The sequence below is a fragment of the Phascolarctos cinereus genome, unplaced genomic scaffold (assembly GCF_003287225.1).
Source record: "Phascolarctos cinereus isolate Bilbo 61053 unplaced genomic scaffold, phaCin_HiC Scaffold_726;HRSCAF=1367, whole genome shotgun sequence".
Lineage (NCBI taxonomy): Eukaryota > Metazoa > Chordata > Mammalia > Diprotodontia > Phascolarctidae > Phascolarctos > Phascolarctos cinereus.
Genome location: NW_027556098.1, coordinates 122,118,111 through 122,137,506, shown reverse-complemented (window position 1 = coordinate 122,137,506; position 19,396 = coordinate 122,118,111). Strand labels below are relative to the sequence as shown.

General features: G+C 37.1%; 1 protein-coding gene across 10 annotated transcripts in view; it reads right to left on the bottom strand.

Moving 5' to 3' along the window:
- Nucleotides 1–610: 610 nt before the first annotated feature.
- CEP63 (centrosomal protein 63) overlaps nt 611–19,396 on the bottom strand; it is a 58,288-nt gene continuing 39,502 nt past the window's right edge. For 4 of the 10 annotated variants that reach the window (XM_020986087.2, XM_020986086.2, XM_078146762.1 and 1 more), the window contains 9 exons: nt 18,651–18,884; nt 17,423–17,565; nt 15,370–15,507; nt 11,774–11,888; nt 11,272–11,469; nt 10,162–10,248; nt 4,797–5,002; nt 3,875–4,163; nt 611–1,123 (listed from right to left, as the gene is read on the bottom strand). In XM_020986087.2, coding sequence (XP_020841746.1) covers nt 965–1,123; nt 3,875–4,163; nt 4,797–5,002; nt 10,162–10,248; nt 11,272–11,469; nt 11,774–11,888; nt 15,370–15,507; nt 17,423–17,565; nt 18,651–18,884 — 1,569 coding nt within the window. In that variant the 3' untranslated portion in view covers nt 611–964. Of the gene's footprint in view, nt 1,124–3,874; nt 4,164–4,796; nt 5,003–10,161; nt 10,249–11,271; nt 11,470–11,773; nt 11,889–15,369; nt 15,508–17,422; nt 17,566–18,650; nt 18,885–19,396 lie in introns of those variants that run through there. The other 6 variants (XM_078146764.1, XM_078146767.1, XM_078146763.1 and 3 more) reach the window with 5 other exon arrangements.

Genomic DNA, 19,396 nt, shown 5'->3' with positions numbered 1-19,396 from the left:
AATAAAAGCTCATGTGGTCCAGCAGGAAATTCATTCTTCGCACTTACACTCGCAGCACCTAGCACAGAACCTAGCATATAGCAGGTCCTGTAAATAATTTTTATTAATTGATGACGCTCTATACCCATACTTATCACACTTGATTAGATACTTGATTTGCTTTTGTGTCCTACAGCCTTGGTATTTTCTAACTTTGGAGGCTATGAGATCATTGCAACATGAAAATAGAACTCCAGTCCAGTGGAAGCCTAAACCAAAGATTGCTTATATGGGGCAGCTAGGTGGCACGGTGGATAGAGCACCGGCCCTGATGTCAGAAGGACCTGAGTTCAAATCCAGCCTCAGACACATAACACTTACTAGCTGTGTGACCCTGGACAAGTCACTTAACCCCCCAACTGCCAAAAAAAAAAAGACTGCTTATAGAAATATCTTAATTGTTACACAAGCAATATTTTGCCAATGGCACAGGAAAATAAGCTTTCCCAAATATTTTCTTCAAAAACACTATATAAATTAACAGCAAAGTTAGACTGGATCATTTCTTGAACTCCCATAATACCTAACTTTTAATTTTTTTCTTAAAGAAAACATTTCCCTAAATAGAATATACATTATAAAATCTTTATTTTAAATTAGCACACAGACATATCACATTTGAATCAACACTTAGCATCACAATCTCTGTGACAATAAATATGCATGTGACAGAAAAGACTAGCAAAGAAGTCTAGCCTGGTGAGCAGACACTATCAGAAGTCCTCCAGACAGAAAGCACAACCTAATCGTCAGTCCCAGAGGAGAGATCATCCTTTTCAGGAGAAGGGTCGTTTCTTCACTGCTTTCACTGGGGCAATCAGTCGTTATCGTCTTCATGTGTTGTTCACATTTTGGGAAGCCCCACTAATGTAGAAGACACTCACTCTTCGGGGTCACTATATTTGGAGGATCCTGACATTACATGTTACTTTAGATTTGTGAACTGTCTCACTGTCCTTTCACTCTCTCTTTTCAGCTCAGCAATGTGGGCATCAAGACGCTGCAGGATATGATGAGACCGTAGTTCCTCTTCTTCCAAAAATCTTGTAGCTATTGAACTAATGGGAGATGTTGGCAGGGGACGCTAAAAAGGAAACAAAAATATTAATGTTTACTTTTGGATACAGGAACGAATTCCCAGTGTGACCCATTCATCAGATTGAGTTTTTAAGAGTTATCTTAGTATATAGTTTATTTTCTGAAGGAATACTTATTCCTCAATTTTTATCCAAAGAGTAAGAGAAATCAGTAAGAAGTCTCTTCACCAAAAAGCAGCGTAAATCTCTCCTTACCCTGATACTGAAAGGTAATGGCTTTTACTAAAGAAGCATGAAATTATTGGTCTAAAATGGAACTCAAAAGATTTAGCTGCATAACCTGCATACACAATTCATGTTGTTTCCCATCAGGAGTGTATCTTATGGCTACTGGCCCTTTCAAAACCCTCAAAAGAAGAATAACAGTCATATTCATTTAAAAGTACAAAAACCCTCCGAATTGCAAAGCACAGATTAGACAAATTGAAAAACAGCCAGAATGGGGCAGCTAGGTGGCGCAGTAGTTAGAGTGCTGACCTTGGAATCAGGAGGATCTGAGTTCAAATCCGGCCTCAAACACATAACACTTACTAGTTGTGTGACCCTGGCAAGTCACTTAACCCCATTGCCTCATCAAAAAATAAAGAAATGAATGAATGAATGAATGAATGAATGAATGAATGAATGAAGAAAAATTTAAAAAAAAAAAAAAAGAAAAACAGCCAGAAGTCGGGGCTAGAGGATTGGCCTGAGAGTCAAAAAAATCTGGGTTTGAGGCCTGCCTCTCCCATATACTAGCTCTCTGATCACTCAAGTCTCCTCGAGAGCAAGGCAACCCTCTGATAGTAAATTACAAATAAGTTAAGCTGCCAATCTGCATCTATAGAGGGAGCTATCCACACTGGAAATTGTCCACAATGTTGAAATCACAAATCCATACTAAAAAAAGAAAAATAAACCTTAGGCCAATGTTTTTCCTTCTTCAAAATACAACTCCACAAAACATCACATACCCTCTTTTGAAAACCAAAAGGGGATGAGCAAACCAAAAATACAACTAGGAACTTCCTGACATATTAAAAAGTACAATGATTATACTTTGAATTTTACATTTCTAAGGTATGGTCTTCTAATCGTCAACTAAGTCATAACATGAAGCAAAAGGAAGCAAAAGGGCAAATGGGGGACAAGAAGTACATCTACTTGCCTCAAATATTACAAAACCATAGTTTCTGCAATGTTATTTTTTCCCTAAAAATTTCAGCAGACATGCAAAAAAATTAGCTAGGTTGTAGTAATAGAAGCATACCATCCCAGGCCAGGGAGACAACAATCTTAACTACACTCTGCCCCACCCTGACCACATTTGGGTTATTGTATTCATTTTGGAAGCCACATCTTAGGAAGGCCATTGGCAAAATGAAACACATTAGGAGAAAAAGGAACAATCTAATGACAGGATTTGAAACTACTTCACACAAAGATTAGTTGGAAGAAGATATTTATCTTGGAAAAGACTTGAGGCTGCAAGAGGTATATGGTGACTAACTTCAAGCAGCTACAGGAAGGGCTGTCAGGTAGAAAGATCACACTAGTTTTACTTGGTCCCAGAGACTGGCACTAGGAGCATCTAGGAACAAGTTTGGAAGAAGTAGCAGATGTTAGCTCAACATGGCAGTTTAGTTGTATGTTATACAGTGCTGGACTTGAAGTCAGAAAGACATGGGTTCAGATCTCATTTTGAATACTTACTAGCTGTCTGACCCTAGGCAAGTCACTTAGTATCTCTGAGACTCAGTTTTCTCATCTGTAATTTGAGGATATTAATAGTACTTACCTCACAGGGTTGATGTGAGAATCAAATGAGATACTGTATGTATAATGCTTTTGCAAAACCTCAAAGCACTAGATTAACATAAACTATATTGTTAATAACAAGTTATTAAAGATGATAAAAAAGAAATTTCCCTAATATCTGATACAGCCCCAAAGGAGAATAGATCACCTTGGCAGGGAATGAGTTTCATCTCATGAGTCTTCAAGTGAGGGCTACATGATAACTCATTAGGGATATTGTAAAGGGATTCTTGTTCAGATAGGGTTTGGCCTCTCAACTTAGATTCTGTGAAATAGATGAGCCCTGCTCAGTAATGACAGATTCTACATTAGGGGTAGTTAAACCATGGCATTGGTGCCGTACATGGCACGTTATATGTTCAAGACTAGTGCTTCCACTATTCCCTATGTGTGTTTTCTTTTCTCTCTTCTTCCTTTCTACCTTCTGCTCAGGCCTCAGTTTCCTCAACTACTAAAGATGGAAAATAATACCTGTAGTGCTCCTTCACCTGATGGTTGTAAAACCAAAACAAGATAAGAAATGTAAAGTGTTTAGCAAACTTGAAAATATTATATAAATACTAGCTGTTATTACTACTGTTATCACATGCTCAGTGGCTTTACTTAAACCAGTTCCTCAAATTCAAGGCCAGCAACTTCTCTATACCTCCCCAAATCTGAAAGAGAAAAATGGTTTGAATCATTTTTAGGAACTAGTACTCTGGTTTTAAAAGTTTGCCTTTTATTTTACCTCTTTATTGATCAATACTTCAATACAATAAAACACTAAAGAACTCTAAGCTCTTTGTTTCACAGAGCTTAATAAAAGGCCCTTTGTTCCAAGTAAGCAATTCAAATGTATCTAAAACTATAGCAATTTAACACTGTAAAGATCACTCTAATCCACCTCAACTATATCAGTTTCCACCTTTCAGTAGAAAGTTCGTGGAAAGCTTCCATACCAAAGGTAAAAATTCTTCTTGATGATTTATAGCAGCATCTGACTCTGACATAGAATCGGAAAAGTTGGCCTCATTTACATCTACTGCCATAGGCATAAAGAAGTCAGAAGTCAATGAGAAGGCAGAGCTGTAAGTGCTGATCTGGGGACTCAATCCAATAAGTGCACTGGACACATGGTTCATTCCAACAGATAGATGTGGGATGTTAAGAGCTCCCAGCTCGCCCTGGTAGTGGTTCTGCAGTTTTTCAGTTTCTTCATGCTGACCATGCTGCAATTCATGTGTTCTCCTGGATGGTAGATTAAAAAACACAATTGGGCATTACAATAATTTTGCTCTTTTCTAATAAAATTTTAGTGGGCCCATTTTTTAAAACCTAGCAAATCACCCAATTAGTCTGTAATTTATAAGAAGTGTAGCAATTCACACTGGGTATTATCATTATTTCTGTAAAGCAGAAATGAAATTAGGGGTTTTTCCATCACATACATGTTTTCTTATAGTGGTAGCCTACAATGAATTAGCCAGAGGCACAGGTTTTCTATAAAAAGCCTGCTTCTCATGGGAAAAACAATGGATTTAGGAAGGGAGAACAGGGGAAGAGAAAATGGAAATGGTTGGCTGATAGTTCAATTAATCTGCCGTGAACCCTACACTGTGGAACACTGTAGGTGTCATTATCAATCAGGATATGCTTTATTAAAAAGTACAGCACCGCTACAAAATTTCCAAATAGTTAACGGGCTATATAACTTAATTTTAACATAAAAGCAAGTTTTCTACATATTGCAGAATAAAATGAAAAACTGCATTTTAGCGTAAATTAAACTTCTAGGACTAAAAAATTGTTGCTGAAATGTAATTTTAAAATCTATTGGGGGGGGTTGCTTTTAAAGAAAACTTTTTTAACAAATCACTTTACCTGTACTCTGAGTTCTTGAGCTCAGACAATATTCTGTGTGTCTCATTAAAAACACGCTCATAGTTATCTTGGCTCACATGGGCAGAGCCTTCCAGCCTAGACTTGGTCTCTATCAAGTCCCTCTTTAGCTGTTGGTTTTCAGTTGCTAAATTATTAATTGCCTTGATGTAACTATCTCGGATTTCTGTTAGAGGAATTTCCATCTCCTAATAAAATGACACAGGCAACAGTCATTTAGAATTTGTACTTTTTGGTATTTGAACAGTGTGTTAACAATTTATGTCTGGGCATTAATTTTTGGACTCGGCCAATGTGAGAATTTGTTTTGCTCGACGATGTATTTTGTACAAAGGTTTCAACTTTTTTCCCCCAGAGACAGAGAGAAGGTGGGAGAGAAAACAAATTCTTACTTTAAAAAAATTAAGTAAAGAAATAAAGTCAAAGAAATTGTGGAAGAAGGTGTGTGTGGGGGGAATTGCATGATTATGACTGGGGAAACTCATCTTAGAATTTGTATCCATAATTATAATGCTTCATTTTTAAAAATTCAAGGTTCTATTATAGCCCTTTTAAAAGACTAAAAGACAGTTGAGGGGGAAAAAAACCTTGCTTTGAACTGTGGAAATTGTCCCTTACATTCTGTAATTTAAATGTGATGACATATGTGAAAATACTTTCTATAACCTATAATACACTGTATATACCAAACTATTACTAGATGAAGAATACCTCAAGTACAAGAAAATATATTTCTACAGTCACAGTAATGCCATTCCCATAATATTCCCATGCTCGTAAAAATTCCTGTGGGAAGTCAGTGGTCCTATATATGCCCCTTGATATGCCTGAAGGAAACCTATAAAGCCTGAACTTGAATAGAATGAGATGAAAGGAAGTTAAATGATGAGGAGAAATTATGCAGATGGGAAAACAGGAGCTAAAGAGTTATTTTATTTTTCAAGAAAGAGACTGAGGCACTAGATCTATGGACATTCAGCCTGTGGGAGAGAAGGGCTGAGATAAACTCCTTATTCTAGAAAGAATGTACCCAAAGTTCTTTTCTTTGGACAAAACAAGATATTTTTGAAAGAATTCTCTGTTTTACAGGGAAGACCTTTGGATACACTATGACTTTTAAAATTTCTGCATTAGTTTGATGCCTACCCTTTCTACATGTAATCAAGTGACACATTACTTCTGTGACTACAAATTTCACTGTTCTTGAACTTTGGATACTGTGGTTAGGAAGTTCCTAACAATTTCTGATAATGAGACAGGTATATCTTCCCTCTTCTCCCCCATCCCCCTGCAAAAAGACTGAATATTTTCAGTTCATAAATACCATGTTAAATTAGGGTAGTCCCTATTTGGTAACCTCGTTTTACTGTGGGTTTTACTTTGGTATTTTCTATTTTTTGAACTAGAATTATATTTCAAAGGTGCACAGTGATCTTCTGGAGTCTAACTATGAGCAGATGGAAAATTAATCAAAACAAAAATGCTTTTCATTTTCTTTGATGCTTGTGAACTTTAAAAATCTACCTGTGAACCACCTGCATATGCTAATGATGACAAGCCTCCACGATAAATGATTCACTCAATGTCTTTCATCAAGTTGGCCACATGAAACACGTTCTCAAAGAAAAACATCTACTAGATATGTGACATCTAGCTGTAGAAGAAAAGTTAACTGCAACTAGTTTTGGAAATTTTACAAATACCCTACTCCATCAAAGTTCTGAGTTTGACCATATACACAACAATCTCAAATATCTTCAGTCCTTCTCGAGCTTTCTGCAGTTTTTGACACTGAATGTTCACCTAGGTTCCACCTACTAACCAGAGGTGCCTTACAGGGTTCAATTCTGAGCCCTCTTCTCTTCTCCCTCTATGCTATTTCACTTGGTGATCTCATCAGCCCCCAAGGGTTCAATTATCAACTATAGGCAGATAATTCTAATAAGATGAGATCTACTTACCCAGCCCTAACCTCTCTCTTGTTCTCCAGTCTTTCACCTCCAATTGTCTAATGGACATCTTGAACTGGAAGTCCCCTGGACATCTTAAACACAGTATGTCCAAAACTGAGCTAATTTACCATTCTCTCTAATTTTCCTATTACTTTGGAGTAATTATCCATTATCCTCCCAGTCACCCAGGCTTACATTCTAGGCGTGATCCTCTACTTTTCATTCCAATCAGTTGCCAGGTCCTGTCCATCCTACTTTTGTAACATCTCTAATATACACTCCTCCCCACTTCTCTGACACTGTCACCACTCTGGTGCAGACCTCTTCCCTCACACCTGGACCACTACACTGGACTCCTGATTAGTCTCCTTGCCTCAAGTCTTTCCCCACTCCAGTCTATCCTCCACTAAGCTGTCAAATTGATCTTCCTAAAGTGTAAGAATGACCATGTCACCCCTTCATTCAATAAACTCTAGTGGCTGCTATCACTTCCAGGATCAAATATAAAACCCTACTACCTGGTGTTCAAAGCCCTTCACAACTCAGCACTTCAATCGGACTCCCTCTCTAGCACCTTACCCACCTTCCAATGCACTGTGATCCAGTGGCACTGACCTACGTGCTGCTCCCGTACCAGACTCTCCATCTTCCAAGTCTTCATTTTCATGGGCTGTCTCCAACACTCAGAATTCTCCCCCTCATCTCCTCCTCCTGACTTCCTTGGCTTCCTTCAAGTGTCAGCTAAAACTCTACCTTCTATAGGAAGCTGTTTCCTGACTCCCTCGTGCCCCGTCTAATGCTAGTACTACTGCTTAACACTAACTCCCTCTGAAAGCATCTCCAAGTTATCCTGAACCCTTCTTGTTTGTACATAGTTGCTGTATGTCGTCTCCCCCATTAGACTGTGAGCTCCTAGAAAGCAGGGACAGTTTTTTGTCTTTCTTTGTATCCCTAGCTCTTAGCACAGTGTCTGCTACATAGTAGGAACTTAATAAATGATTGCCTTAACCTCACCAATTTAACTTTGTGAGTATGTGTGTGTGTGTATGTGTATATGTGTGTGTATGACAGAGAGAGAGAGAGAGTGAGAGAGAGTGTGTGTGTGTGTGTGTGTGTGTGTGTGTGTGTGTGTGTGTGTGTGCATGCATGTATGTGTATGTATTTGGAGGTTGGGTGATGACAGAAAGATAGCATTTTCTAACACTTCTTTCTGACAAGATTTATAGTTTAAATCATTTTACACCATGTTGTAGGGAAACCTACACTACTTGAATGATTTAGAGTAATTATTTTTCCTTCATCCCAGCACCCCATACATTGGACTGTATAGAATGCAGAAACTGGGAGCCTTCATGACCATCTAATCTAAAATTTTATAAACAAAGAAATTAAGCTCTGCAGAAGTAAAATGATGTGTCTGATATGATACAGTGAAAGAATGTCAGAGGCGGGATGAGAACCAAGGTCTTCCAAGTTCTGATCCTGCGCTATGTCCACTGTACCATACTGCCTCAGGCTGGATCATCACTCCAAGCTCATGCTATAGGTAAAACTGCCACTACCTCAATTACTTTAGAGAACAAACATTAAAAGCAAAATTATAATGATTTAATCCCCTTCCCCAACTGAGCAGACAAAAATATGGGATAATCCATACATGTGTAAACATATACCATGCAGTCACTTAACTTCTGAAAATTAAATAGGCAAGAGTAACTAAATAGGCTTTAAGAATTTCATTTACAATCTAAACAGTTGCCAAATCTTATTGACTTTACTACAGCCTCTCTTGCATTCCTCCCTTTTTTTCCATGTAACATGTACATTATCCTAGTTCAGGCCTTGTCACTTCAAACAGCTGGCCAACATCATATTCCTAAAGCACAACGACTGTCACTCTGCTGCTCAAACTCCAATGGCTCCCTAGTACCTCTAAGATCAAATACAAATTCTTCTGTTTGGCCCTAAAACCCTTCACAATGTGGCTCCATCCTACGAGAGGCAGCACAGCCAAATGGCCAGGGCCCTGGACTTGGAGCCAGGAAGACCTAGGTTCAAGTGTCACCTCACACACTTACTAGCAGTATAATCCTGGCCAAGTCACCACCTTCCTAAGTCTCAGTTTCTTCATCCATAAAATGAATCTATGACACTGTGCCTTTTTAGGTTTATTATACATTGATCTCTCCAGGGATCAGTGCACCCCAATGAGCCTCCTTACTGTTCCTTCCACATAGCATTCCATCTCCCATCTTCATGCCTTGGCACAGGTGCTTTGCCAAGTATGGAAGGGCATCTCTCTGTACCACCACCTCTTAGAATTCTGAGTTTCCTTAAAGCTCAGTTTAAATGCCATCTCCTACAAAAGTTCTCTTCTGATGGCTCTAGCTGCTGTTAAGTGGCCCCCCCCAATTATCTTGTATTTATTTGCATATATTTTGTATACCTATATGTTATTTGTATGCTTATGTATAAATGTTGTTTCCTCCTATACAGTGTCAGCTCATTAGGATGGGGACTTACTGTTATCTTTAGATCCTCAGTTCTCAGCACAATGCCTGACACGCAGCATAAAATTAAATACTTGGGGATTGATTGACATAAAAGAAGGTCAAAATCAGAATAAATAAGTAATTCTATAAGAGTTAAAAGAAATTTCCACAGCCAGTGATATCTTATAGAAAGAAAGAATTTAACTAATTCCGATTTTTAAAGCATATTGTGGAAGAGGGCTGAAACCCTCTCCGACAGCTCACTGAGTCAAGGTGACATTTCTGACTTTTTTAGGTCCTATAAGCAGAGTGCAACCCTGAGAAGTTTCTACCACGATGGAAAGACTTCAAGTACAGGACCAATGGCAGACGGGGTGCCTGTTAAGGAAACCTGGAAGGAGTTTTGGTTGCAGCAACTCATGAAGACCATTTATGATATCTTTAGTAAACCTGTATGCATCAAAAGCATGCCCCACACCAATGAAATCTCCAGTGTGGCACTGTAGGACAATTTTATACATAATAATGTGAAATGGCTTATACTATAAATTGTGTGCCTTTTGCATCATAGCATATGATAGTTTCTATGCAAGGATGAAGAATGTTTTCCACTTTTACTACTGCTAATATTTTCTTATTGTTGAAAAAATTTAGTGTAAAATGCTAATTACATTGCTTTCCTCCCTATTTCCTGTCAGATGATTCCACATAGCTATTTTAAAACTTTATAAAGTAAATACAAGGGGCAGCTAGGGGTCGCAGTATGTAGAGCTCCAGCCTTGGAGTCAGGAGGACCTGAGTTCATATCCAGCCTCAGAGTTACTAGCTGTGTGACCCAGGGCAAGTCACTTAATCCCGACTGTCTCACCAAAAACCAGTGAATATAAGTCTTTATTTACATACCCCTGTTGGACCAGATTCCATATTCATCAAGGTCTCAGAAAGTTGTTTATTTTCTAATCTAAGTGCTTCCAGTTGTGTCAAAATATCCTAGGCATAAGCAAAATAAATGAATTAATAAGGATACAAACAGAAAGTTCAAACATACCATACCCCAAAATCGATTTTATGACACTATTCCTGTATAATGACTCTAGTCTACGAGAAATCCCAGAATGCTCTTTCTGCCGTCAATTCCTTTGTTGGCAGCAAGCACCAATCCTTCCAAATTTCCCCCCTCCCACTGGGCTGCTAGGCATTACATAAAATTGGTTCCCTTACTAACTGCTGCAGCATGCAAGCTTTTTAAACATGGGAACACAAACCTTTTTTCACAGAACTGGGTTTTAGAAAGTCATCTCAAAAAAATGAAATGTTTAAATATAGCTATAAAGTGATTTACTCCTTAGTAACTATAACAAGGTCATACATAAGAAGTATTTAACTATAACGTAGAACCTCTGTAACTAATTTGGTAGGTAGGTAAGTAGCTTGGTAGGGGTTATTAAGGTGGCAAATTTCAGTTCAAGGTCATAAAGAAGTTAACAGGTACAGCTGGTCTAACAAGGGCATAGGCTATTCCTTGTGGCAGTGATCTGTCACTGGCAGTATTCAAACAATTAATGAATAAGATGCCCATATGGCAAGGAATCCTACATGGGGAAGGAGCTCTATCTAGGTTGAATGCTAGATACCCTCTAAACTTGCTTTCAACTCTGATTCTATTAACTAGATTTAAAGACGAAGAAATCCGTAAGTTCGACCAAAAAGTTGCACCTATGTAACATTGGTCAAAGTAGAAACAATTCAGCTTTTTCTGTCTCCTAACCCATTGTCAAAATGTTTTCTTTAAATGAAACAAAAATACTAGCTATTTAAAGATTTTATTTGCTTTTAGTAATGGGACCATTCAAGTAGTTCTTCATATGAAATGATTAGACTCATATCACATGCAAAGGGTAAAACATACTACAAGAAACCTATTTAATGTAGGAAATGATGGTTTTTCTAGCTCCAACTTCAGGTAAAGGGACGTATATAGCCCCATGCAGAGAGAGATCACCGTAGGTTTACCCTGTGGTCCATCGCTTTGGTTTCTGCTTTTTCCAGCTCTGATCTGAGCGGTTGTTCCACTTCAGAGCTAGATTCACTGACTGAAGCAATGGCTATATCACGCTGATGCAACTCCCGTGTCAGTCTGGAGATTTCCATTTTCATTCCATCTAAAGCACAGTTATAAGTCTGTTCATTCTGTAATATCTGTTCTTTTAGCTACAAAGAAAAAAGTACTATAGTTTTAAAAAAAGTTTAAGCAGGAATAAATGGCTAATGCAAATATTTATTCTGACTAAAAATAAACACTGATATTTCCAATGAACCTACATTTTCTAGATTTCTTCTGCAGAAATTATCAATTTTACTTAATTGCCTAGATAACCTGAGATCCCCTGAATGTCAGCTAACTAGAACTCTACTCAGATCTAAGCTCTGCCATTTATTGGCTATGTAACCTTAATATCTCCGAGTCCATTGTATACAGATTGATTTTGCCACAGATAGATAAGTAGAGCTTTACTTTTTTGATCTCCATCTTGTACTGGTTGTTAGACTCTTCCATCACCTTTAGATCTCCATATTTTTCTACTAGCTCTTGGCTCAGCTGTTTGCATGTTGCACTCACAGATCCCAAGCTAGATGATAGGAGAAAAAAGAAAGAGTTCAAGTTTAGGAGCACCTGAATCTTGTTAGCAGCAAAACGATTTTAACACCCTTGCTAAGGATGATTTCCAAATCCTCACCTCTACCCTTATCTGCTCACCCTCTTTACAATTCACTAACCTTGAACTACCTCAAGAACAACTCTCTACTTGGATATCCTACTCATAGAATTATTAAAAATTTAAAGCCTTCAGTTCAGAATCCTCCCAGTAAAAAAAAAAATTAGCACCTATGCCAGTTTCTTTATTACCATCAAAGGCACCATCATTCTATCTATCCTCAAGGCTTAAAAACTCAAGTTATTTTTGATTCCTGTTTCTCCTTCATAAGAACTGCAAATCACCACCCAAAAAAATCCAAACAGTGTTTACATGCCCTAATGTTTACAAGCTTCCTCTCTTTAGTCTCTTAAAAGTCATCCAATTCTCTCTAGTTGTCCACCTATTGCTCTGGTCTCAGCTCTTGTCACTTTACTACACACTAGCTTTCCAACTAAGTAGTTAGCAGAGTGGATAGAGCATTGTACCTGGAGTTAGGAAGGCATGAGTTCAAATCAGTTATCACAAACATTTTTTAAAAGGCCAAGTTCATGGGCCCCAGGGTAAGAACCTCTTAGAGAAATATCAAATTTAACTATTCTTACTTAACACTCAAAATGTGAAATGCTTCTGCAAGCTTCATTCATCATCCTTTCACATTATGAATTCTCTGACTCACCTGAGCCAAAGTGTGTGCTGACTCCTACAAACTTCCTAACTCCAACTTCTATTCTTTATATGTATCATTTTTCCCTTACCTAAAAGATACTCACCCACTATCATCCATAATTCTCCCTTCAAGATACTCAAATCTTATTTCCCATCAGTAAGATTCCCCTAACTAATCTTTTTTCTAATGAACATTCACAAATTGGTGTGTGTGTATATATATATACATTTATAAAAATAAAGTGTTGACCACATCATACCTATAACATTGGCTAACGTGACTAAACAGGAAAATTATAAACGCTGGAGAAGATGTAGGAAAAAATGGAACACTAATGCATTGTTGGTAGAGTTCTGAACTGACCCAATCATTCTGGAAAGCATTTTGGAACTATGCCCGAAGGGCTATACCCTTTGACAAAGCAATACCACTTCTAGGTCTATATCCCAAAGAGATCATACAAATGGGAAAAGGGCCCACATGCACAAAAATCTTCATAGCAGCTCTTTTTGTGGTGGCAAAGAACTGGAAATTGAGAGGATGCCTATCAGTGGGGGAATGGCTGAACAAGTTGTGGTATATGAATATAATGGAATACCATTGTGCTATAAGAAATGATGAGCAGGCAGACTTGAGAAAAATCTGGGAAGACTTGAATGAACTGATGCTGAGTGAAGTGAGTAGAACCAGGAGAACATTGTACACAGTAACAGCCACAATGTGTGATGGCTAACTTTGACAGACTCATCTCTTCTTAGCAATGCAAGGATCCAAGACAACTCCAAAGGACTCATGATGAAAAATGCTGTTCACATCCAGAAAAAGAACTATGGAGTCTGAATGCAGATCAAAGCATATTATTTGCTCTCTCTCTTTTCTTTCTTTTGTTTATTTCTTCTTTCTCGTGGTTTCTCCCATTGGTTCTAATAATTTTTTTACAGCATGACTAATATGAAAATGGGTTCTACATGAATGTATATGTAGAGCCTATATCAAATTGGGGTGGGGGAAGAGGACAGATGGAGAGAAAATTTGGAACTCAAAATCTTATAGAAGTGAATGTTGAAAACTAAAAATACATAAATTTAAAAAAAAAAAGAAAAGAAAAAGAAAAGAAAGTGGCAAACCTTAAAAAAATGGGACAAATTCTCAAATTGCTAAAATTTAAGAGGACGCAGTTATCCATTTAAAAGCACCTGTCACCACAACATAGAGAGAATAATGTCCATCTGAATATGCTTAATTACTAATAGCTGAAGAAAAAAAACAGTGTCTGATAAGTTTAAAACAACACCTACGTCTATGATTTAAATTAAAGATGACATATCTGAATTTTAATTAAAATCAAACTTAAAGCCAATGGACAGCAAATAAAGTGAGTATATCCCTTAGGCAGTTCCAAGGCTGCCTTCTAATCTATAAAATTTAGCTAATAAATTAAACAAAGCAAAAAAAAGTGTTGTGTTTGTGTATTTGTAAACACATCATTAAACTGACTATAACTATTCTCAAATATTTCTAAGTTTTGACTCATTCAAACACACTATAAAATTCTGAAGAAAAGTTATGACATCCAGTTCATATCCTCTTCTTACCTGTTTCATTTATGACCATACGCTAGGCTATACAACAAACACTAATCAACAAGATCCTTGGTCTCTACAGTGACCCATCCAATTTCCAAGATAAACAACCATTCAAAATTGCTGGGTGTGTTCCATAAAATCAAGAGACTAATTCTAGAAAAACAGCAAATCTCTCAATTTCTTGACTTTTCTGAAGGTTTTATTTACAATCTTAAGTAATTAATTACCTAAACAAAATACCACTTAAATATTATACCAACAATGACTGCAAACACTTGTATTAGTTGATTCTTTATTTGCCTTTTAAATTAAAAAAAAAAGGCAAAATCATTTTCATTTTTTATACTAACTTGTGCCACAATCGACAAATTGCTCATTTGTGACTATCCCTATTATAAAATCAAGTCTCAGGAACCTAATAAAAGTTTAATAAAATGAGGATTACAGACTAAAAGGAAAACAAATGAAAAAAGTATGACAAGACCTTAAATTTCAGCTTGAAGAGATTTTCCGTTTCATAAAAGGTAAACTGACAGGTGCTTGAAAATAATTTGTGACCAAAGACTATCACAAATATTCCAAGATTAAAAAAGGAAAAGGAAAAATAGAGAAAGTATATGGGAAATTAGAAATTGTATAAGATAGATTTATTAAAAATACTGATTATAATGAAATCCTTTTATTGGATTTCTTACTTATATACTTATGCTATCCCTGACACCAATGATAATAATCCTCTAAGAGTAAATTAAGTAAGCTTTTCAAGAAATTAAAAATTACCATGGACTACCATCTCCACTCAGAGACATTTGGCTCTTTAAATATATGAAACACATTTAGTTGCCCAAAGATTAAATTATAACTATTGTAGGGCAAACCCAATCTATAATAGCTTCGTTTCTATTCATTGCTAACCAACACACATTGCTCACTTGGCTCTTCCACTTCTTTATTATCTACTGACAATCAATTATCTCTTGTTTCTGGTTTCTATCTGCAATGATATTAACTCTATAAAGGATCTTACATGTTTTTAAAACAATTAACTATTTTGAGCTATGACTATCACAGCAGAGCTTATAAAAATCTAGTGACTTAAAATATTTAATGTCAGTATGGACAAACTTGGTCAAATATTTTTCCATGTAATTCCATCTACCTGCCTTCAAGACGAGATACCTCTGCCTGCAGAAGTTCTTCACTGGTCTGTGGAAAATCCAACTGTGAAAAAACATTCTCTAGGTCCATCTGGCTTTTAGAGGACGAAACTTTTTCTTGAAGGTTGACCTCCAATGACCTATACAAAAACACAGGATCATTCCAGAAGGCCTTTGCATATAAGCAAGGCACAACTTGGATAATTAAAAAATATGTATATATATATTTGGCTAGGCAATGGGGTTAAGTGACTTGCCCAGGGTCACACAGCTAGTAAATGTTATGTGTCTGAGGTTGGATTTGAACTCAGGTCCTCCTGAATCCAGGGTTGGTGCTCTATCCACTGTGCCACCTAGCTGCCCCCCAAATATTCATTTTTTGATGGTCAAAACTCTGTCTAGAACTTTCAGCTCTACAATTCCAATATTCCTAAAATGTACATTTGGCAAATTCTTTTTTTTACAATGCACTACTTACAACCCTGATACGTTAAAATGAAATTTCAAAAAGTTAATAGTTTACTCACCTTTCTTTAGTGACTAGGCTTAATGCTTTTTAAGAGATCAAAAACAAATAAATATAGTGAGGACATCCTCTTTAATTAACACCTATTTAGTTTTTTCCAAAAATCTTTCTATCCTCAAATGAGTTGTAAAAACAGAGTTCTCTACTAGGAAAATTACTTTTTAAAAATTGCATTTAAGTGAAGAAAAAAAGTAATCCCATTAGAAGCATCTAAGAACTTTCTAGCAATATGTACCAGGACAAGTTTTCAGAATAAAAATGAGTACTTAAAATTTTACCTACACATTGAGTTACTTATAAAGCAGGAATTATCTTGGTTTGCTTCAGATCACACATGATCTTTTGGCCATTCTGTAACAAACTAAAGGTGACCACAAGGACCAGCTGGACAAACAATGAGCACAGAAGCCTCTTCTTGCTGGGAACCAGGTTTGACTCTCAAATTCATCATCTTTTATTGATCTGCCCCTCAAAAAACTGGAGGTCCAGTTCACTGTTTCAAACACCATTACTTAATGTTATGAATCCTATAGCCTACTGTCTATAACTATTCACCACAGTGCTTCTTCAATCATTCCCTGTTCTGCATAATTAAATGCTAATTTCTATTTCTCATTCCCATGGTTATCTCCTATACTGAGCAAAGAGGAGGAAAAATTAATAGTTCAGACTACCTCAAACTCTTTTATATTTCTACTCCATTAGTTGCATTACAGTTCATGCACAAGGTAGCATATGGTCCCAAAGTTCAAGCACAGAAACTAATTTCTCACTAGCCACTGTATCTCAGAGCCCATTGTTAATTTTCACTAACAGCCAATCAAGGTTAGGCCACATTCCAGCTACAGAGACGGTCTTATGTGGGAGATTTAACTTCCCAAATGAAAGGCTCTTTCAATCACAGGCAGCCATTTTCAGCTACTTCCTGCTTCTGCTTCAACGACAAAGTCAACTCGCACCTAGCTGAAGCAAAATGCTATAAGTACTTCCCCCACTCCATTCCTTGTTTTAGTTTTATTCCTTGATTAGTTTTTATTAATAACTCACGTTTAAATGGGACTTCAAAATTGGTAAAGCACTTTCTTCACAATAACCCTGAGAGTGAGATAGCCCCATTCTATAGACAACCAAAACTCAGGCTCAGGAAAGTTAAATGACTCGTACAAGACTCTTCAGCTGGCCAGTGTCCAAGCCAAGACTTCAGTCCAGCTCTCTTGTCTTCCAGTCCAGTGCTCTTTCCACTATATCACTCTGCAAGACTGATTGTGCAGCTAATACTATTATTTAGCTTCCATAAAACAGAAGCCAAACTATCCTTGTTCCTTGGCTCAGGAGAACAAGAACATATTTCCTGGTGTCTCTAATCCTAATCCTTTTAACTATGCTGGGTTTCATTTGTCCCTAGCTCCCAGGGCCCGCCAGTGATCACCTACAACACACTAACCCACCTATTAAGGATGACTCTTCAGGTGCCATAAATAAAAGCCTGCCACTGACAAATACTGAATTACCGAGATAATAAAATGTACCTGATAAATTCTGTAGAATGTAAATTTTTAGCTATATTTGTAAGTTTATTCTGTAATTTCTCCTTCTGAATTATTGAATCATTGATGAAATCCTCTTGAGACCGAACAGTCACTTCCAACTCCTTTTTTTCTCCTTGTAGAACCTACAGAAAGAACAGTTATTAATTATACCAGAAAAGTCACCTAACTGTACATATTCTTTGACCCAGTGATATTGCTGGGCAAGTCAAAGACAAAGGAAAAGGTCCCATAAATATATCAAAATATTTACAATGGCACTTTTGTAGTAGCAAAGAAACTGGAAGAAAAGTGGGTATCCATCACCTGGAGAATGTCTGAACTGTCATATAGTAATGTCATAGGAAATAATGAATACTGATAAACTTTGAAAGACTTATATGAATTCATTCAGAGTAAGGTAAGCAGAACTAAAAGAATAATTTACATTATGACCACAACAACATAAAGGAAAATCACACTGAAAGACTTCAGAACTCTGATCAAAACAGCGATCAACTGTGACTTCAGAGGAATTACAATGAAGCATACCTCTTGCCACATGTCAGAGAGATGGTAGATTATAGGTGTAGGACAAGGCATACATTGCTAGACATAGCTAGTATGATAATTTGTTTTACTTAAGACTTATTACAAAGGAAGGTTCTGTTGTGGGAGCAGATAAGGGAAAATGGTAGAGTCATTGAGAAGTGACAGCAATGTTGAAAAAACCCTCAATAAAACATTTAAAAACTGATATTATTTACACTGTCCTAAGTGATTATAGGTCTAGGTAGTTTTATATCTCATCAAAAAAGAGAGAAAAAAATAAAGCTACATGCAGAGGTGTGTAATTAAATATTTATTATCTCTACTGGGGAAAATGCATACGTGATATATTTTAATATGCATTATTAACATTTTCATCATCCCTTTCTTAAGTCTGGACAATCAAAAGAATAACTCAAGTAACAATTTGTAGGGTTTGCCAGTTTCCAAGGTGTAAATGATAAGACTTAAAATTTAACAATCAGTTCTCGTGAGCCAATTCAAGCAGGATCCAGTACACCCTGAGCTACATGCCTATGCAGTGGGCACGGATTCAGTCACTTTATCAACAACAGGGTAGGGGAAGAAAAAGAAGAGTTTTAGGAACTAAAGTATGACTTCTTTTTCCCTATTTATAGAAAACAAAGTTAAGTGATTGTCCAACTGCAGTGATTACACAGACCTTTAATAGTTTTTCAGTGTGCCTCAGTTCTTCTTCAAGTCGTTGCTGTTCCTTCAGCAGAGTCATGTTGCTTCCAACCAAATCATTTACCCTCATGTTGAGACGCTCTATTTCCAATTCATTGGCGCATATGGTATCATTGGCCCTTTCTAGCTTACTGGTTAAGTGCTGAATTTCAGACTGGCTGGAAATCTCCACAGATTCCAGCTTCTGTTTCCGATTGGTGAGCTGGGCCTAGAAACATGGGACTATTGATGAGTAACAGTGAAATAGTCAAAACCAAAATTCCATAAGGAAGACTAATATGAAGCTAGCCCACTCTCTGACAAAGAGGTGTCCCTTCTTGCTAAGGCCAACCCCTCTGGTTCCATCCCTTCCCATCTTCTCCAGCAGACTGTCCCAACTGCTCTCACCTCTTGTTCTCTACTCTTTAATCTCTCTCTACTGGTTCCTCTCCTATTGCCTATAAATATCCCCACATTTCCCCTACTCATCAACCCTCACTAGACTCGACTTCCCAGCTACTGTCGTCTTGTTCTCCACACTTCCTCAGCCAAACTCCTGGAAAAAGCTATCTATGCTCACTACCTCTTTTCTATCTTCTAAATCTGCTGACTTACAACCCCATTCAACTCCAACTGCTCTCCAATTTACCAAAGATCTCTTAATTGCCAATTCAGTTCAAAAAAACTTTTTAAAGCACCTTCTATGTGCCAGGCACTCTGCTAAATCTCATGGCTTTTTCT